Source organism: Aspergillus flavus, chromosome 5 (genome assembly GCF_009017415.1).
Source record: "Aspergillus flavus chromosome 5, complete sequence".
NCBI lineage: Eukaryota > Fungi > Ascomycota > Eurotiomycetes > Eurotiales > Aspergillaceae > Aspergillus > Aspergillus flavus.
In genome coordinates this window covers 573507-594078 of record NC_092408.1, presented here as the reverse complement: position 1 = coordinate 594078, position 20572 = coordinate 573507, and the positions used below count along the sequence as shown (strand labels likewise).

The 20572-nt window shown below is 47.5% G+C and overlaps 6 protein-coding genes across 6 annotated transcripts; 4 read left to right on the top strand and 2 right to left on the bottom strand.

Annotated features, from left to right (window-relative positions):
- Nucleotides 1–911: 911 nt before the first annotated feature.
- On the top strand, nt 912–3020 carry F9C07_2107552 (uncharacterized protein; the record flags this gene model as incomplete). Its single annotated transcript, XM_071509026.1, has 12 exons — nt 912–936; nt 1014–1238; nt 1293–1390; nt 1490–1575; nt 1660–1851; nt 1899–1982; nt 2171–2288; nt 2387–2494; nt 2693–2713; nt 2744–2818; nt 2873–2991; nt 3014–3020. The coding sequence occupies 12 exons, from the start codon at nt 912–914 to the stop codon at nt 3018–3020; spliced, it is 1158 nt and encodes a 385-aa protein (XP_071364243.1).
- A 3008-nt stretch (nt 3021–6028) lies between these two features.
- On the top strand, nt 6029–7791 carry F9C07_6761 (uncharacterized protein; the record flags this gene model as incomplete). The annotated part of the gene is made up of 5 exons (XM_041293541.1): nt 6029–6113; nt 6185–6241; nt 6446–6550; nt 6607–6828; nt 7007–7791. The coding sequence occupies 5 exons, from the start codon at nt 6029–6031 to the stop codon at nt 7789–7791; spliced, it is 1254 nt and encodes a 417-aa protein (XP_041147201.1).
- Nucleotides 7792–8986: 1195 nt separating this feature from the next.
- F9C07_6762 (DUF914 domain membrane protein) lies at nt 8987–10418 on the bottom strand (the record flags this gene model as incomplete). Its single annotated transcript, XM_071511513.1, has 3 exons — nt 8987–9858; nt 9928–10142; nt 10189–10418. The coding sequence occupies 3 exons, from the start codon at nt 10416–10418 to the stop codon at nt 8987–8989; spliced, it is 1317 nt and encodes a 438-aa protein (XP_071364242.1).
- Nucleotides 10419–12796: 2378 nt separating this feature from the next.
- F9C07_2284408 (protein putative to be) lies at nt 12797–19034 on the top strand. The gene is made up of 9 exons (XM_041293540.2): nt 12797–13277; nt 13401–13497; nt 13572–13653; nt 13719–13768; nt 13848–14174; nt 14228–15028; nt 15094–15261; nt 15325–15761; nt 15823–19034. The coding sequence occupies exons 1-9, from the start codon at nt 13164–13166 to the stop codon at nt 16423–16425; spliced, it is 2679 nt and encodes an 892-aa protein (XP_041147199.2). The 5' UTR covers nt 12797–13163; the 3' UTR covers nt 16426–19034.
- On the top strand, nt 17524–18768 carry F9C07_6765 (uncharacterized protein; the record flags this gene model as incomplete). Its single annotated transcript, XM_041293539.2, has 4 exons — nt 17524–18081; nt 18152–18336; nt 18403–18635; nt 18707–18768. The coding sequence occupies 4 exons, from the start codon at nt 17524–17526 to the stop codon at nt 18766–18768; spliced, it is 1038 nt and encodes a 345-aa protein (XP_041147198.2).
- On the bottom strand, nt 19027–19977 carry F9C07_6766 (putative decapping enzyme Dcp1; the record flags this gene model as incomplete). Its single annotated transcript, XM_041286676.1, has 1 exon — nt 19027–19977. One exon carries the CDS (start codon nt 19975–19977, stop codon nt 19027–19029), a length of 951 nt encoding a protein of 316 aa, XP_041147197.1.
- Nucleotides 19978–20572: the final 595 nt, after the last annotated feature.

Sequence of the window (20572 nt, the reverse complement as noted above, 5' to 3'; positions counted from 1 at the left end):
TATACATATGTGTTGTACACCACATTTCTGTTCATGCAGGCCAATATTATCAATGAGTTAGATGTCAACGCTAGTCAGAAGTCAACGTTGCTAAGGCATTACTTCTTAAATGTAGTTCTGTCGTTCTCGCTTTTTATATCGTTTGAGGGCAATGCTCTCTCCGTATATTGACTTACCGTAAAGTTCGAGTATGGTGCTTTTATAAAAATCATCGTATTATAGGACAAACGATTTAGAGTGTCTACACAGGATCGAGCATCAGCTAAATTACATATATGCGTCGTACTTTTCGCAGACATCTCAAGGAGAGAACGGTTATGTTCCATAACATATCCTGTGTATTGAGCTTCACCTCTGTTATTGATATATTTAAATCTCGCGAACAGTGTCATATGAGCGGTTATACAGACAACACGAGTTGTGTGTCTATAACAGCGAGCTCCACGCACAGGCTAGTCAGCTTCCAGCCCATGCACATTCCTGATACCGTGCCCAGCAAGTTCTCTTACTGGTGCGTATCTTCTATTTCTCTTGAGTGGCTTCTAGCTGGTAGGGTGGTCTGGACTTCCTGAGTATACTCGCTGCTGCTTGCCCTTGGGCCGCACCGTCTCCTATCTACCTACTTTGAGGGGTTTGGTGTAGCTTCGAGCATCGTACAGGGATGTGGGCATGCTGAAACAGCTAGCCCTCTCGTCATCATACCAGTTTCTCCTTCCGCTGACCCCAGACAACAGGCTTCCGTAGGCTTTGCGTACAAGAGACATTCGCTCATGGTTAAGGCTTCTTGCTTAATACCTTGACTGACGGGATCTTCGGAAAGTCTATTGAAATGTATACATACACATCAGAAAGCAGGTCATAAGATGTAGCAAGTGCTCCGCCTTACACAAAGATCTGATAAGGGGTTTACGATGCGTCATGTTGCGCAGTGGCACAGTGTGCATCTGCTGAATCATTACCGGCAGAAATATCGTATACTTAAACGTAGTTCTAGCTATTATGATATTTATCAGAGTCCATTGAATTATTCAATGAATTAGGATCACTGACTGAAACCTATAGAGCGTTAGACCCGCTGATGACAGAAGTCACTTCGCCACCCATGAATACTAGGTTTCCCACCTCCCCGATAGGCAGTTATCAAGGCGCCATTTCGCATCTCCTTGAAAGTGGAATCCAACTACTTCAATCATTCCGTCGTAGTATTGAATTGAACCATACCCCGGGGGGTGAATCCGGTATGATGAATCTATAATCTCTCCGTTTGGTCGCTCCGAAAACCACCATTCCAGTAGGCGCTTTGGGTATTTGGGCTTTTGGCATACGCTACAGAAATGCACACGTCAATATCAGAAGGAGAAATGGTAACAAGGAGATAGCACCGCCAAAGGTAAGCCGAACAGGTCCCACGCATGTTTCTTGGAGCTGCGAGTTCTTATCTGCAGCCTTTCACGTCCATATCCCTTTCCTTAATAGGTACACGATCTAGCATATGCTCTCTGTAACAGTAAAGCGTACCATTCTCATTGTTATGCCAGAGCGTCCGGTGCTTAATCTTAGGAACGGTCTATACCAGTTAGTAACTTGCCTCATTGTCGACTGCGGAATTCCTTGAAAAGGCCCACTTGCACAAGGTAATTATCTGTGAAGATATATCAGTTACTGGTACAATTTATCGCAATTAGTAGTTGAGGAATTGCCGTCATCCGATAAGGAGCCCCCATCTAGGCCGTTAGAATCCAGAATATCATCGACGATCTCAACTACATCAAGTGAATTAATCCCACGTGCGATTGCGCTAAGTGCCTACACCCAAAATTTCAGCCTCGAAAGTACTCATCAGGCAGGTCCGTAAGTACCTTTGCCACTGTCAAAGACATACTAATTCGGAGACGTAGAATCAGAAATATAGGGACTGCCATTGCCAGAGTATCGCAACAACGCGATCCTCGAGCTGGTGGGCTTTCACTACCGTTTCCGAAGTACGCAATCTCATAGATGACAGCCGCTTTGGGTCGTTTTCTCTCGATATTTCAAGAGGGTAGGATGGCTATGTGGGAGGAGGAGAAATGAGAAATAGACATTTTCCATTGGCGTCTGAGTGGGTGTGGTGCATATAAGAGCCGACGGCAAGACAGATAAATGACTAGTCTAGTCTTACACTGTCTAGAACTGTCTGCATTGTACTAGGTATAGATTCCTTCACTAGCTCAGGCCCAGAATTATATATGGAGGAACAAATGATTATCGTGCAATGGCTTGCTATGTTGCCAGGATCTCAGGCTCAGGTGGGACCGGAGACATGAAGATCAACCCTGCTCTAGCTTTTCAGAGACTACGGCTGTCTTGGCACAATGAAACGAACTTGATCTTATGGCTCATTTAGACAGGCTATGCCATTTTTTGGGTGACCGTTTCATCTCGGAAAGCGCGTGCCGACCCGCCCCGAACCGTGCACGGGGGCGAAGAGTCTGTTGATGGTTCAATAAATGCTGTGAGGAAGTCAGGCGCAGTGCACTCCATATTTATTAGTGCTAGAGGGCTTTGTTCTTCTCGATAGACCTCGGCAGTGAATGCAACCTTGGGATATAAGAGTAAGTCTGCAAGATACAGTATCGCGGCGGGTGCCGAAGTCATTTATAAGTAACAGACTGCTTATTCGTTGACGATCTACTCCGTAACTAGTTTGCAGATGGGCCAGATGATTGCAGCTGTAAGTCTCATTGCACTACCGCGGACTTAGCTGCTTATAAATGAATGTACCTCGGCACAGAGCTACCTTAAGAGCAATCTGACTATTCACAAAGAAGTTATACTTGTGTGTCCTGCAAGTAGTTATCCTTGTTTCAGTTGCTATACATCTGAAACATAGAGTAGCCCTACGCCTGAGCTCCTAGCTTATAACTTTGGTCTTATTCCCGTTCTTAGCGACTCGCTCCTAACTGATCTAGATAATAGCACCAATCTGCAGGCTGTAGCACGGCTGCTTAGGTTTGTTTATACTTATACACAGACATTAAAAGAAACCACTGCAGTCCGCCACTAAACCAATATAAGTTAGAACTAACCAGACTGATCAAGAGTACGTATGCGCGACTCGTGAAAATGGGCTAGGTCCGGTATGGAAAGACATGCAACGTCGGTGAGCTCTAGTTGTCTAAGCTATGATGATAGCTCTATAGGTATGACAACTTCCTATCTAAGGAAGCATCTAAGCGGACCTGGGAAATTAGGTTGTGTACAGATAGTATTTTATGAGAAAATGTGATTAGATCGCACTAATACTGTGACGAGACATTGGCTTTCAGTCACAGACATTTAACATGCACAATGGGATTGTTTCAAATTGACGTAAGACCCTACCTAACCACTAAAGGAAGAAGAGCTTGGCGAGTGCAAAACCCGTATAGCGGCCTTCTCACGTGTGGGAGCCGTCAAAGCGGCGATTTCACCCATCCGTAAGCAAGAATATATTTACCTACGGAGTAGACTTAGGAGACCCCTTAATATAGTAGGCAAGCAAACATACCCGGGCAGATATCATATACTGGTAGAGATCATTGCTGCTAGTCATAGAACACAGGCAAATACTCACCTTTTATACAATAAGCACCGGTAGATTTCAGACTAGACATGCTCAAGCTTTCAAAGAGTCTCAGACAATTGAAGTCGAAAACCGACTGAGATGCGGCCCGCCAAGAGACGCGCGCTAAACCCAAAGTAGCGTACGCTGGAGTTCTAAATTAATCACCACGAGGAATGTGGAAGTCAATTTGGGTTTCCATCACTAATTATGTTCGCTATCAATAGAAATATGAATAAACTATGCCCACTACGACGTAGTACTTGTACGACCTTGAGGGGTGGGTGGTACCCCCTTACGGTACAGTACGGTATTCTGGTCCCGATTATACCCAATCTATGCTAAGGAGTCCAAAAGTTAATATTGACCCTAAGTATAGAAATGCCTCAATTCCCCCCACGAGGTAGAAGAGGTTTATCAGTGTGATGAAACCACCAAATAACCTTGTCTAGCAGTTACAAGTTACAATTGTCACATTGTCACTGAGACAAGGCGAGAATATTGTTGGTCACAATGTCTTTCGAATCTGAATCAGATTCACAAAAGATAAAACTTTGATAGGAGTCCTTTGTTAGTACTTCGGAGAAGTACCTCGAGAGGTGGGACGGTCTCTATCAAAAAAGGTTGACGGGCCGCGCTAAGAAACAAAACAGAATATTACATCCAAGAATAATCTCCGGTTCCCGGCTAACCCTCAGACAGCCCATACGCCATTGTGCAGCAGCTTCTCTTAGATGATGCCTTTCCATAGGACTGCTGAGCCGGAGGATGATTTCATCGATTTCAAATTAGGCATATCAGCAGACTCATGGAATCATAATCCTCCTTAATATTTAGGACTTACCTTTGCGGATGTCTAGGGTAACTTTTTATCTTTGTCACTTCTCCTGTATGGTATCTTAACTCGGTACAGTAACTGTACTGATCAATACGGAGTTTTGAGGGATCCCTACAAGTGGAACGCGAATATTTACCTTACAAATACGATCGTGAGATATGAGGAACTATAGAGGGTGTCCTAGTACTTCAGGGTAGTTCTACCTACAATGAAGCAGTACTTAGTGACTGTAAGCCAAACCTAGTATGAATTACTTTCCCTTTCCCGGAGTAGAGGGAGGAGGAAAGCAGGTGACTAGACGGGTTAAGGAGAGATGGTGAGTGCTCACAGTAATAATTACCAGAAAAAAAAATGGGGACCGGGAAGAAGCGATTCAACAAGCCGAGTCTCCGTCACCAACCAGAACAAGCCAAACCCATCCGATGCCCACCCTACTCTTTTTATTGTTAATAATAATTTTGTGGTTCTCGGGACTGGTGGATTGATTGTGTGTTGTGGTGTGGACGAGAAAGTGTGTTTGTGTGTGCTTCTCTCCCAAGGTGTGTGGTAATTTTCTTCCTATCTGCTTTTCAATTTTCAATTTTTTTTATTTTATTTCCTTTTTCAAAGAGTGATACTTATTTTTCCTTTTCGAGTCTGGAGCGTGCCCAACTCAGTAATACTGTACAGTAATTCGAAAAAACAATCTCTATCTTTTTCTTATCCCCCGGTCAAGAAAAAAAAAGAGAGAACGAAATAATCACGCTTTTTCGATTCTTTCCTTTTCTCCCCCTCTTTCTTGTCCCCTCACGGCCCCAGTCCAGTCCAGTCCAGTTCAAGTCCAAGTTTCTCTCTTTGGCTTGTCGCACCTGCTCTGTTACCCGACCACTTCCTCCTTCACCTTCTCTTGTCTTCCCTCCCTCTTACCCTCCCCTCCCCCCGGTCTCCTCCTCTTCCCTTTTCACACCTTCTCTGTCCCTTTGATTTCCCCACGCCAGACTCTTTGTCTGCCGTGCCTCTAGGGTGAGAAGTCGTTGTGTACTACTACCCTTCTGCCTCGTTCACTCGTGGTAGAGCCGTCCGGATTTTTTGTTGGGAGGACAATCACTCCTTTTTTTGTAAGTCCACTCCCCTACCGAACAACGCATTTGCATTTTGGGCTGCGCATGTCAACCTCCCAGAAGGTTTTAAAAAAGAAAAGAAGAGAGAAAAAAAAAGACCCCTTTTCTACTTGAAAACAGACGCTACTCTTTCCCCTGGTTTGATTGCAGTCGGTGTGTCCCAAATGATTCCGCCTGTGTTCGCTGTCGGTCGAGAGAAGCCAAGAAATCATAAAAAAAAAGTTTCTGATACGGAGTGCTTGAAGAAACATTCCGCATCCTAAAATCAGTCCGACCAATGTCATCGTTGGTCGCCGTGCGCCTTCTCTCTCTATCGCTCGTACACCTGGTTTATCTATTTGGAACCTCCGCTTCAATCCGCGATATCTTGTCATTCAATTACATGTTGTCTCAATCTGGTCCGGGAGCTTACGCTTACCCTCACTTCACAACAGTCTCCCCTGACCATCTCCGAGCGGATCATCAATTTTCGCCGCCTCCGTTCCGTTGCGATTCTTGCCGGTGAATATGTCTTACTACGAACCTCAAGGTTGGCAGGCGCCCGCTGCGCGCCAGGTATCTTGGGAACAACCTGTTCCCCCGTCGCGTTCGGGTATGGTTTAATCACAAGCCTCGGCGATGATGCTCTTGCCCTATACAGTGAAGCTAATGCCCGACTTTCAGGATCGAGCTCTGTCTCTCAACGCGACGAAGTTCCTGCCTTTTCCTCTCAGTTTGACGGTATGACCGTGTCTTCCCCATTCTATCATTGCTCCAACGTTGGCTTAAGGAGCACAATCTGCGAAATACTGGCTAGTGGTGGTTTTGGTTGGGTTTCCTGATGTGGTCACCTATCACGTCATGCTAGTTATCGTGGATTGTTATCGGCACTCTCCGTGTTGCCGAAGAAACAGAGTCGAACAATTGCTGACTCCTTTTCCATAGAGGTGGATCGTGCTATCGACAACCTTGTTAAGAGCGGAAAGTTGTGGTCTGCTCCCCGGAGGGACTCGATGCCCATGATGATGGGCCGTCCGTTTCCCGAATACGGTATGAAACCTTAAGACTGCTATATTTCACCTATCGATATCTAAACATGGTTGCAGATCCCCGTGTGTCCAATACTATGTCCCAGCGTCACCACTCTATTAGCGACTTCGACGGAGCCAGGATGCACCCGAATCCCAACCTTCAGGGGTTCTATGCCTCCCAGCGTTTCCAGGGACGCCCAAATGAAGTAGAGCACATGATGCAAGCAAAGCGTCGGATGGCGGCACAGCGTGAAAGGGAGCTCCGCAACTATCACCAGGAGCAACAGTACAACCGAAGTACGTGGTAGCATTTGTCTTTGGAGCTTTTTTTTTTTTTCCTTTTTTTTTGGCTTCTTTCTCCAATATTCCCCATGACTTCTTCCTTTGCCCACATGTATCGGTTGCATTGTATAATACATTGGGACGTGGTTCCTTTCTTGAACATGAGTTTTAATATTCTTCTCTTTTCTCAAAGGCCTGCTTGCCGAAATGTCTGGAAACAAATCCGATCGTTCGCTCAGTCCGGCCGCCATGAGCGAAGAAAGCCGTCGAGAACTCCTGGCTCGCCAGCATAGGGCTTTGTACGGCAACGAAAGCCCCGCCTTCTTCCCGCCTGGCAGTTTTGCGGATGACAACCCACGATCGGAGAGCCAGGGGGGTGGCACCCCAACATCTGCCACTGGTGTCCGTGGCCCATCTCCGCGCGGTGTTGATCCTTTCGGCATGGCCCAGACCCCGGTCCAAGGTAGCACTGATAATGTTGCTCAAGCCGCCGCGTCTCTTCAATCTCCTTCCCGCGCAACTAGTACGTCCTCCCCGAGCTCGGGCATTAACCCTGTCTTCGGCAAGTACGACAACGCCGAGCAACCGATGACCTCGACCTCCTCCCCCGGGAGGGCTGACTCGCCTTCCGCGAGGCAGGCGCATTCGAAGCCAACCGGTGGTCCCATTGGCTCCGTGGGCCCTATCGGCTCTCGCCCAGTTCAGCCAGCAGGTCAAGCTCAGGCTGCCAACCCGGCACTGAACAAACGCTCCACGACACCCCTGCCATCTCCTCTTGGTTTCGGCTTCACACCTGGTGACGCAGGCGCAACCAATGATCGTTCGGCCTCGTCGGCCTCAAACCCCTCCACTTCCGCTTCCGCAGGAACTCCCGGTATGAAAGAGTCTACTGGTGGTGTGGCGCTCGGATGGGGTAATGGCGGTGGCGTTTGGGGATCGAAGAACGGACTGGGCGTCCAAGCCTCCGTCTGGGGTTGATTTACGAACCAAACGATTCGGCTCCGATTGACGCTTACTTCATCATTCAATATGCGTTCGCTTCTATGTCGTGGCGTTATAAGAGAGGGTTCTATTTATGATTCAAATCTTGGGAAGAGCATGGTACATATATGGGAGAAGTGGTGCAAGAATACGTTCTGTTTAGCGCTCCGTCATATATGGACAGTTAATTGGTACAGGTTGGTTTACTGACTATGGAAACTTGGTTGGCCTGTTGGTTACTGGAGTCGGTATTCCCCCTTGGTGTGCTTTTGGCATTTTTGATTTCATTCATCCTTTATCTCCATGTTTGGTAACTTTGTCTATGTGACTGTTTCCTTGCATTTGTTCCATGTTTTCGCTTTGGATATTTCATTGGCATTTGCGGCCTTTTTGTTTTCTCGGTTGGGGTTTGTCTTTACATGCTTGTGAGTGTATGTCTCGGGCTCTTGTTTCCAGCTCATTCGGGAAGGTTTCCGGTGTTACATGTCGTCGTTCGGGTCTGGTTGCGAGTTTGGCCAAAGCATGCGATTCTTTAATTTGCGATAGGTATGGGCACCAAAAGGTTGTGTTTCTCTTTTTTTTTCTTCTGTCACCTTGTTTCTTCTTATCTTGGAGCATGGGCATCGGAACATAGGGGGAGCAGGGAAACATAAAAAGAGTTATCGGAGTCTGATGTGCACTAAGGTTCTGGTATGTCATCTTGGATTTTCATATTTATTTTGGTTTCCTACTGGTTTTGTCTTGTGTTTTCATATATTTATTCTCCAATCCATTCGACCCGTCTCTTTATATGCGGATCTGGTTTTCTTTTTGGCATATCTCACGATACGAAGTCACGTCTCCCATACATTTAAATCTGAGGTTCCGGCATCAAGTCACAGTAGACAAGGAAATTTTGCTTTTGAATTATACCAAAATCTGATATATTGAATTTTCTATCTCTGAAATATATTCGAAAGAATATAGAGATGGCATTATGTTGGAAAAACAAAGATGAGATGAGAAAACGATAACTTTTGCACAGTAGCATATACCACACATCAGCGCAATAACCGTTATACAGAGATCATAGAGCGATGGACACATATGTAGAGCGGAATTAAAGGCCGAATATAAAGAGAAACAAAAAAAAAAAAAAGTAATCGCGAAACAAGAAAGGAAACGGAAACAAACGGAACCCCCAAACGCCACCCTAAACCGGACTAGTATGTGACGTGAGAGAATCATTATTGGCCGTGGCAGAATCATGAGTCGTAGAATTAGGATTATGATTAGGTGCGACAGCCTCAGTATCGATCATTCTCTTCGCAGTGAACAGACCCGATACACCACGTTCCTGGTTCTTACCCAGCCAAGGCTTGCGCGCTTCACCCAGGACCCGACGGCCGAGGAAGTAGATCAGCTGACCGACGATGATAAGCACGAAGGCGATCGGATACATGAAGTGGATGGTATAGTGGAAGACCTTGATGCCGATGATGACGCCCCAGAAGTTCATGGTCAGCATGGAGATGTTGAAGAAAGCAGCGGACGACAGCCGGAAGAGGAGCGGAGCCATGCAGTAGAAGAAGGTCAGGCAGAGGGTGTATCCGGCAAGATAACCACCGACTTGGCTGTTCCAGGTGGCGGTCCTGAATGAGGCACGGTCGAAAATGCCGGCCTGGGCGCCGTTGATGATCATGCCCCAGAAAGCCATCTGGCCCAGAACTTCGTAGACAGGCGCTGTGCTGACGAAATACTCCTCTCCGGTGTTTGCGAGACCGTAGAAAGTTGCGCCTAGGAGGGCGAACAGATCACCTTTGAGTTGGTTGCCACTACTGACATCGCCACCATTGGTGCCGGTGATATGGTCGGATGCGATCAGGACGCCCATGCCACCGATACAGACCAGAATACCCAGGACTTGTGTGATGTGATAGCGGACGCGTAAGAACAAGAACGAGATGATGACAACGACTGCAATGGCCCAGAAATTGATTAACTGGGCACTAAGCATGGTTGTATACCGGTATGCCAGCACGATGAAATAATTGCCTTCGACGTCGCAAAATGCTAAGATAATATCTAAACCGCAAAGAATCAGATAGTTAGATATAACTAGTTCCATGTACAGCAACACAGAGCTTTACTTACATTTCCAGCCGGTTTTCCACACCATTTGGGCCCAGCCCTTGATGCCATAACGGTACATGGTGTACGGAGTGAACATGATGTTCAGAAGCACATAATTAAAGAAAGTCTGGAAAGCCGGAATCGAGGTGCCTTCGTTTGAAAGGAGTGTACTGAAAGTACTAGTAGCTGTGTTTGTGATTGCCAAGATCTGTCTGTAGTAGAATGTAAGAAAGATACTGGCCGTGAAGACCAAGGCTCGAACTAGAAAAGTTCGCAACTTACCCAAGTATCAGAATGATATAGAACTCCTTTGTCGTAAAATACGCCAAGAAGCCCTTCTTTTTCTTGTCGATCAGGTCCGCCGGTGCCTCCTCCGAGGCAGAGTCCACTTCACGGGCATTTGCACCTGCACCGGCCGAAGTATCGTCCTTCGGGAATTGAGCAAGTGAGGAGTTATCGTGCGGAGTTGCGGCCGACGCTTGAACGGTGATTTGATCTTTGACGTCCGACATGATGAGACCAGCGTACTGACTGTCCGAGCAGCTTTGAGAAGGCGGAATTAAACGTTATCTAGAGTGGCTCTCGTAGGATCGAGATAGTGGGGTATGGGTCGATAAGCGTGAATGGGAGCTTTTGAAGACCCAAACGAGCGCAAAACTCCCGGAAGTCGCTCGCCTATGGTCTCTGAATGTTTCAACTCAGAGGAGGTGAAGACAAGGTTGTGTAGACAAATGTGAGAGGAGGAACAGGGAAGAGAGAAAAAAATCTCGTGGGCAACGGTCCAGGCGGCGGAAGAACTGAGCCTATCCTGATTGGGGAATTTTCGCCAGTGGCCCCATCGATTGGACGATGTCCGCTTGGGGGACCTCGTGGAAGTCCTGGCCAATCATTGCCACAGCTACCCCACTGTGTAATTAGCTAATTTCAATGCGAGTGGATGGGGCGGATCTGTCCGACGCCAGTCCGTCCACTATCCATCTTTGGCGGCCAATCAGCGAATGGGAACTCCGGCAACATGACGGGGCGGGAGAACAAAGCACACACCTTATCTCCTGATGGTGCAAAACGCTCAGGCCCCAATAATACATTGGCAGAGGTAGGTACCAGTGTATCCCTACTAATCCTGGTCGCGATCACTGGCGATGAGCATGCTGCAGAGCTCTATCGGCGAGGAGCTACCTCGCATCAGCAAGGGAGAAAGTGCCAACAGTTGTTCAATCCGGTACACGATTGCCCAACTTGCGCTAGGCATCATCACAGATCACTTTCCCGCAAGGAAGTCAAACATATGCTTCACCGTTCATCTGTTGCGGGATATCAGGCAATCCTACTGTGTACAGAGTAGTCCACAGGATATAAGCAACGTGCTATGATCTCATTCTATCATGCTCACATGACTATCGTGTTTATGCCTCAGGCCACAACAATAGACTTTAATTTAAGGTGGCAATGACCTCATCGGCTGCAGTCCCGCTTTTTTCTGGAAAAAGCCATAGCCTGAACCTTGAAAATATGGTAGAAGGATTTTGAAGTTGATGGAAGGGGTATGTATGATTGGTTGTCGTCTCGACTATCATCTTGATAGTTCTTCTGGAAATGACCAAACCCTCCCCGTTACCGAGTTTTCTTTTTCTCATCTCTTAGTGGCTGTTAAGCTGGGAGAAGGCTTGTACCGAGACTCAAATGTCGCACTCATTAGCAGCAAACCTCTTGGTAGAAGATGTTTGACATGGTGATCGGGTGATGAGTATCGGGCATGACAGAAACGGTAGTAGCAGTAGGAGTAGATGCCTAGTGCTTAGATGTAAGCCACACGGTCAACAATAAGCATCCATGGATACAATCACTATATGCAACGTGAGATTGAGAAAAACACCTTTGTTCAGACAATTCAATTCTTCCGTGTTGGATAACTTGAAACCCCACTCCTAATCATTGTGAATTTGAGTTGAATTCAACCTTGAAGGTCCATTGAGGTTCCATGGGTAAAGCGGGGGGGAAAGATTTGGGTTGGGGAAGTCTCCCAAAAGAGAGACCTACCTAACTGGGAGGAGTCCCTGCTATTCTTAGCCGACAGGCCCGACAAGTAAAGTTCTATATAAGGCAGAACGGGAATAACCCTTAATCAACATGGCCTAGGCCTTTTGCACTCTATTTATCCACCCCTGAACATTGTCTGACAGTATATATATACATACATACACATACGTACATACATTTTATTTATGCACAATGTACTCTGTAGGATATGGATATTCAATCCTGTTGAGTTTAATATATATGATGCATAACTATAATTAGCTGAGAGACCATTACGGTCGCAAATCATAGGTCAAATGCACTATACTATCAACATATACACATACATGAATCATGGAGATCGCCTTTTTTTAATTTCCCCCCGAGGAGTATGCCTCATGTTTCTGCTTACCTTTATTTCTAATGTTTTGATTTTATACCTTTTCCGAGCTGATTTCTATTCTTGTGTGAAAACCGCGGGTGCACGTCATTTCATCCACTCATTGCCTTGCAGATCCCCGTAGTTCGCCGGCTCCTCTCCTTTCTCGAAACCACTCTGTTCGATCAGTGCTTCAAACTATCCTCTTTTCACCTTAAACCGGGGCCCCCCAGATATACTTGGCTCTTTCTTATCTTCTTGTTTACTGGTTTCTTTTCTTATTAATTGTTTGTAGAAAGTAGATCTTCCGGAGATTTTCAAGTCTCGACACAGAACCCCACACCCGATCAGGCAAGGGTTGGGTACCTTAAATCATCACAGCAGTTTCAGCTCTTTTGGTGTTCGTCCCTTTTCGGTCGCGTGTGCTGGTTTTGGTTTTCCATTTTTGCGCGCCGCCAACCCCAAAAAGCCTTAAAAAAGAAAGGAAAAGAAAAAAAAAAAAAAAAAAAAAAAAATAGTGGCCGACCGCTACCGAGGCCGTCAGGTGGTCCCGACCCAAACTCAGGATCATCATTCATCATCCGCAGCAAAAGCAGCAAAGTGTGCCATCCCCGTTATCACCTGTGACCTGTTCGTCTTTCCGATCCGTCCATCTTTTCATCATCCCCATCACAATTCTTTTCCCCCTCCCCATCATACTTCTTCCATTTATTCCCGACCGCAACCCCTCGTCCAATCCGGACAAGGCAGCGGCTCACTCTTATCTCTCCCGCAACTTCGGGCCTCTCTGCGCGCCGGTGCACTCGTTCCTGAGTTGTCCCGGAGTGACGAGACGCCACCTCCCCCCTGTTGCCAGATCATGGCGTTGGAGGTGCAACCGCCCAGCGATCGCAAACGAGTCAAGGTCTACGAGCTGAGAGATAATGACTGGTTTGATAGAGGTACTGGTTTCTGTACTGGGCAGATCCTGGACGTAAGTTTCATCGCATGGGGGATTGTCCAGCGCGACATCGGTCGTCGGGCGCAAACGCTACAGGTCGCGCTTTTCTCAAACATTCATCCCGGTCGCTGACATCCCCACTCTATCTTCCTGCAGGATGAACCGCGAATATTTGTCGAATCTGAAGATGAACCCGACCGGGTACTTTTGGAGACAAAAATCTCCAAAGATGACGGGTACCAGAAACAGCAAGGTTCCACTCTCCCGTCGCTCTCCGCATCGCAAACTTAAACAGGGAAGATACTAACACTCGTGCGACATGACTAGAGACGTTGATAGTATGGACGGAGCCCAATGGGACGGATATGGCATTGAGCTTCCAGGAACCTGAGGGTTGCGCCGTGATTTGGTAGGGCATCGCTCGGACATTGTGACTCAGTGTCCTTTTCTCTTGGCTGACAACAGTCGCGAAAGGAATTTTGTCAATGGCGTTCAGCAACATCTTACGAACCTGGCAGCAGCAGGTAGGCACCCGGCGTTCCTATTTTTCCTGTCATTGGCAGATCGGTGGACTCTCGTTACTGACATGTAGCTCTCCCCTAGACGATGCCTTTTCCGACGATCTCGAAACCTATCAGTCTATAATGCTACCCGCTCCCGAGCTCGGAAACCTCCCCGAAATCGACCATGTCATGAGAGCAGCGAGCATGACACAAGCCGGCCGCGACGCATTGTCGAAGTTTGTTATCCGGGAAGAGTACATAACAAAGCTCATACCATTGGTCACAGTGGCAGAAGATCTCGAGAGCCTACCGGACCTACACCGTCTCTGCAATATCATGAAATCTCTCATCCTCCTCAATGACAATACCATTATCGAGACCGTAGTTACAGACCCCATTATTCTAGGAGTTGTGGGGGCACTGGAATGTACGTGGCATGGGGTTTGTTGTGTCATAGTGCGATTGCTGATGAGATCCCAGACGACCCCGAGTTTCCTACACACAAAGCCAACCATCGGCAGTACCTTGCAGACCAGTCACGCTACAAAGAGGTGGTCCCGATTAAAGACACCCTCATCCGTCGCAAAATTCGATGCACCTGGCGTTTGCAGTATCTAAAGGATGTGGTCTTGGCCCGGATCTTAGACGACCCGACTTTCTCAGTCCTCAATTCGTTGATCTTTTTCAACCAGGTCGAAATCGTAAACCATATCCAATCAAACGGCCCTTTCCTGAAGGAGTTATTTTCGGTGTTCGATCCGAGAAATGCCGATGCAAAGCGCAAGGAGGATGCAGTGCAGTTCCTCCACCAATGCGCATCCATTGCCAAAAACCTACAAGCCCCGGCGCGCGCCAGTCTCTTCGCAAACTTCATCAGCCATGGCCTCTTCGCTGTGATTGCCTTCGCTATAAAGCACCCCAACCCCGCTATGCGCACGACTGGAATTGATATTCTAGTTGCACTGCTTGACCATGATCCTCTCATGATGCGGGGATATATGCTTAAGGCCGTTAATGAGAAGAAAACGCCGCTGACTGATACGTTGATTGATTTACTTCACTTGGAGTCGGATCTCGGCGTTAAGAATCAACTCGCAGATGCAGTCAAGGTTCTATTGGACCCCCAGATTCTTTTGCAGGACACGATGGGTCGGGCTGGACCCGAACAGTACTCGAAGCCACGTCCTAATATTCTCTCCGATGCTTTTGTTCAAAACCACTTTGATGAATCCGCTAAGAGGCTATTCATGCCGTTAAAACGTCTCGAGAACCGCGCCAGCCGTAAGTATTGTTGGTCTACATTGGCCCGAGTCTGTTCATGCGACTAATTCTCTTAACTTCTCTAGTTAGCGACCTCAAGTTTCAAGAAGTGGCCTTGCATGCTCATCTTGTTGATATCCTCACTTTCTTTGTCCGTCAACATCTGTACAGAAGCCGTGCTGTTATCCATAATGAAGCACTCGCTCCCAGAGTTGCTCAGTTACTTACAGTACCCCAGAAGCACCTCAAGCTGAGTAAGTTAACCTATTCGAAATCACGTATAGAGATTTGTGTGCAACCGCTTACCTTTGGGATAGTCGCGTTGAAATTTTTCCGTACATTAATTAGCCTCCAAGACACATTTTACCAAGCTTTGATGACACATAACAACACGTTTGGTTTGATTCTTGACATTGTCTATGAAACAATGCCACGCGATAACCTCCTTAATTCAGCTTGCCTCGAGCTCTTCGAATTCATCAAACGAGAAAACATCAAACCCATAGTTCTGCATGTCGTTGAAAAATACGGTGAAAAGCTCAAGAATATTACTTATGTCAACACATTCCAGGACTTAATTTTACGCTACGAGCAAATGCAGGGCTATGGCACAGAAGCGGAGTCCACTATCTACTCTCAAGATGAAGGTACACCAGCTCGTCGAGTCCCGCCCAACGGACAACGTTGGCAGGGTGTGAGGGAGATGGATGCGGCAGAGGAGGAGTATTTCAACACGTCTGATGATGAGGAAGAGGTAAAGCAATTGATACCCACCATTAATGAATACCAATAAAGCATACTGATATTTTCGCTAGTGGCAACATGAAACTGCGGCCAACGCAACAATGGCTCCTCAGATGCAGAACGGCTCCGCCTCACCAGTCGTTAAGCCTCTAGTCGACTATCCAGATGACGATGAGGACGACGATGCTATGGATACGAAGCCGGAGGGTAGTGAAGAGCAGAAGCAGCAACAGTTGGTACGGCAAGAAGGCACTCCAACCCCTGACGCCGCTACTGAGTCTACCGCGGACGCACCGTCAACTCCGGGTTCATCCACCGTGCAGACACCTCCAGAGCGTTTGTCAGAGAAGCGGCGGCGTGAGGAGGAGGACGATGATGAGTTGGTTAAGCTCAGCTCCGGGCCGAAACGGAGGACCTCGACCAGTGGTAGTCCTGGGGGTGCTGGTATGCTGCGAAAGAAGAGAAGCGTGTCGATTGGGTCGCTATCAGCTACCGCGGAAAAAGGGACAACTCAGAGTATCTTGGGAACCGTGACTGGCAGCACAGCACCCAAAAGGATAGCCATCAATCTTAGCTCTAAGCCATTATCAGAGACGGACTCTATTGATCCTGCGGCAAGTACTTCAAGCAGTGAGAAAGAAAACCGTGACGAGAACCACGGTGAAAGTGGTTAACTATTCTCCCGAGATAATTCTCCTGCAATTCATGGAGTTGGTCGCATGAGGGGGCCTCCCCGCAAGCATCATCCTCGTTTGTCCGAGTACTTGGAGTTCTATCCGCAATTCCCGCAAATCTCCTAGATACCAGATGAAGTTATGGTTTCATCTTTTTCATTTCTTCATGTTCCTTTTACTGATTCACAGCATATCTTTGTACGATTCCCTCATCATTTGCTATACATCTTCGTGCTTCTCTTTTGGCATTCTTAGATATCATGTATTAGGTTTCTAGCTGCTCTGAAGCCTGCGATTTCCGTCTTGTTCTTACCTTCTCATCGTCAAAATTTTGGCCTGGTGTACAGCTACCCTTTCTTGTCTGTTTCTTCCAATTTTTCTTGTTTTACTTGAGTGTCCTTCCTTTAAGCACCTCATGGTTCATTTGCACTGTCAATGCGTGGCGAATAAAAACAAAATGGATATGCAATCAGAAACGAGGAAGTAGCGCGCATGCTGCCAGCCTCTTGCGTCTGATGGTCGGTGTTGTTCCACCTGGGTCTTTGGCATAACTGGAGCTTTCTGCATTGTTCTTCGGTCTATCTATGGGTTTAAGGAGCTCTGGTTGATAGGGATGGAGTCTGGCTGGATGCGATGAATTGCGATGAATCACTGTGTGCGTATGTCTGCATTTCAGAGGTCTTGGTATGGAGGATCTCGTTTCTTTCTGTTCCTTATTATTTATGATTGGGAATGTTTGATGGAGCGGGTTGTCGAGAGTTGATATTTGCGTTCTTCTGTGGAGATATTGGTGCACATACTTGTCGGCACAGTAACTTGCTACCTTCACAACGAACCGCGTCTTTGAACTATTGTTAAGAACGACATATCGTATCTAAATGTCTCAGACTCTGTAATGGAATGTTAGTATAATATGTAAGTCGATGTAGTAAACCGTTGCCGAGGCATGACGGGAACTCCGATTTCTCCGATTCAATTTATCGAACTCCATTCCCTTTCTACAAGTGAATCCCACCCATATACTACCTAAGATACGCCAATTCGACACGCATAGGCTATAAACATATATTTGAGCCATCTACCTTAGCCCGCAAGTGCATGAGCGCTATGTCTTCCACCGGACAACCCCATATCTCCGCGGACAGCTTCTTCCACACATCGTCCGCATGCGACCCATCACTATCCCCCATCACCATCTACATGATATCCGGCAACCCAGGCCTAATTGGGTACTACCACACATTTCTCTCCGTTCTCTCAGACAGGCTAAACACACAATCCGCGCAACGGACAAGAAAAAACCATGCCTTCCAAATCTACGGACACAGTCTGGGAGGATTCGAGCTTACCAAAACACCAGGCCCCAAACCAAGATACTACGACCTGGAAGAACAGATCTGTTTCGTCCAAAACAAGCTGAACGATTTCCTCACTAGCTCCAGCAATGCATCAAATGGGGTCCCATCACCAAAACCTAAAGTGATCCTCATCGGTCATTCGGTGGGTAGCTACATAGCCATGGAAATCCTACGGAGACACCGCGAGCGCTCGACGAGCGGCACCTCGCCCTCTGTTGACTTCGACATCATCGGCGGCGTCATGCTGTTTCCTACTGTTGTTGATATTGCGAGGTCACCTTCCGGTCAGAAGTTGACAGTGAGTACACTTTGTCTATGTCTTTTTGATTGACTGTTTGAAATACATGGGCTAATCGGGTCTATCACAGCGCATGCTATTTTTTATCCCGCAGTTGGCTGTGGTGGTGGGCTTCTTGGTCCGCATCCTGACGGTCCTTCTTCCGGGTAGTCTTTTACGATCTCTCATCAGGTTCTATATGGGATCGCCGCGGGATAACATGGTCGAGACTACCGCTGCTTTCTTGGAAAGTGGATATGGTGTGCAGCAAGCTTTGTATGTTACTCTGTTTTCTAGCGGTGTCCTGAAGAGAGCTGATGTGTATTCTAACTGGGGTTCTAGACACATGGCCGCTGATGAGATGCAGACCATCACGTCCGATAAGTGGAGTGACGACGTTTGGGGCATGTCGGATGTGAAGGATCCGGTTACGCGGTTGTTTTTCTACTTTGGTCGGAATGATCATTGGGTTGCGGAGCAGACAAGAGATGAGATTATTGAGTTGAGGGGTCGGACAGAGAGTGGTCCGAAGATGGTTGTTTGTGAGGAGGGGCTGCCGCATGCATTTGTCTTGAGTGAGTTCTTTTCCCTGTTTTCCTTTGAAGAGGCGTTGGAGGTGGGGTTTGCTAATGTAGGGGGTTTGTAGAACATAGTGATGTTGTGGCGAAGAAAGTGGCCGACATGGTGTTGGATATAGTCAAGGATTGAGTTGAAGGGATGGTTTGTTAGTGGTGATTCGATGTCTGGGTATTTATAGACTTGTTGTTGGGATTCGATAAGGAGTATTTAGACGGGATATGTTTCTTTGTAACACCTTGTTTTTAATTTATATTATAATGCAGGGTTGTCCGTTATCTCATTGGAGGTAAACTGCGCTCATTGTGCAAATATCATGGGTATCGCAAGTGTCATGACATAGGTTAGGCCTCTAACAGACATCTGTCGGATAATAGTGGGGTTCCTCGATCAGGGACCCCCCTGGTACGCTAACCCGGCCCTCCTAAATAGATCGCCCAGTACGTCTTGTTGAGGCTGAGGCTGCGGCTGCGGCTGCGGCTGCGCCATCGGCACACCCATCCCAGGCTGGGGCCACCCTTGGGGACCAGCATGGTGCGCCGTTGTACTCCACCCATCATCCTGAGCCCTTTGTTGTCCAAAAAGATCCCTCAAAGAAACCTGGCGTCCCATGGCAACACTTGATTGCACCTCTTCCACGGGGTCAGCGGTAGAAGCCGCAGCCGCAGCTGCAGCGTGCAGGCCATTCTGGCGAGTAGCTTCCAGTCGCTCGCGGGCCAGCTTCAAACTCTGGCCTGCATGTATGGCGCATTCCCGAATCACCTGAGCGTTGATACTGCGCGTTTCGGCCGTAGAGTTGGGAGGGGGTTCGGAGTAAATCCAAAGACCGTATATGCGGAGATCGGCACTTTTCCCATTCATGCCGTTATTATTATCCACACCCAACCCGGAGTCATCATCGACCTTAAGAATCACATATTCTTCCGTAATTTCCACATTATCCCCGTCCGTCAGGGGAACATCGAAATTCTGCAGACCCCGCCGATTCAGCACAAAAGCGTTGTACCGTTCTTCGCCTAAAGACCCCTGCGATAATTGACAAACAAATAATGAGCCCTCTACTCCGCTCTTTTCCCACTGCCGTGTGGTTGGGCTGAATATGTAGATGACGGCATAAGGCGCTAGGGAGAGAATTGAAGTTATGGCGGGGTTGTGACGGCGGAGGACGGAGATGTTCAGTTCTTCGTTGGAGCGGACGGGGGGAGGTGGCATGCTGATTACTTGCTGTTGGGTATCTGAGAAATAGTTCTGGTAGTCTGAATCGTAGTCCGAGGGTTGAGGCTGATTGTGACGGTGATTATTGTTGTTGTTGTTTTGTCGTCGAGGTCTGCGGCCAGTCATTGTGAAGCGGAGGGAAGAGAAAGAGGAAATAAATGGGCTTCTTCTGGCAAGGTTTACAAGGGACAATGGCGGGATTTAGCTGATGGGAGTGAATTAACCAGGGAATGAACAATGGCGACAAATGTTGGTATGGAGGAGTGAGCGAAAGGCGCAAATAAGCTCAGGTGATGGAGAAGCTCCGTTCTGGGAAGCGGTCGGCAGCCCCACTGACATTCGTCAGAGCGAAAGCACAGCTCACGATTGATCCACAACCACTTCTGCTTCCTCCTGAACCTTTCTGTCCAATTCAATCATTAGGCTCAATATTTGTCTTAATTCTACGTCTCCCGCCGATTCTTTCGCTTTCAAAATACCTCGGCGTTATCTAACTTGACCAACTCGGCGCTATCCTCTTATCGTTGTCGTCATTCGTATCGGCTCATACCTATCCTACCGCGGGCTAAACCCACCCCTCTCGACTCTCTCTTATACTTCCCGCCAGCGAGGCGCGTGATAATCGGACAGGTACTTGGCATTCAACTGGCTCAAATTGCGATTATTATACTGTCGTAATGACCCTCTGATCGCCACGCCTCGCTCCAATTGGTCATTGTCC

Excerpts from the sequence above, each read along its gene's own strand:
- F9C07_2284408 (XM_041293540.2), top strand. The coding sequence starts at position 13,164 with ATGGCGTTGGAGGTGCAACCGCCCAGCGATCGCAAACGAGTCAAGGTC. Across the intron at positions 15,262-15,324 it reads CCAGAAGCACCTCAAGCTGA|TCGCGTTGAAATTTTTCCGT; the intron begins GTAAGTTAACCT and ends CCTTTGGGATAG. Across the intron at positions 15,762-15,822 it reads CGTCTGATGATGAGGAAGAG|TGGCAACATGAAACTGCGGC; the intron begins GTAAAGCAATTG and ends TATTTTCGCTAG.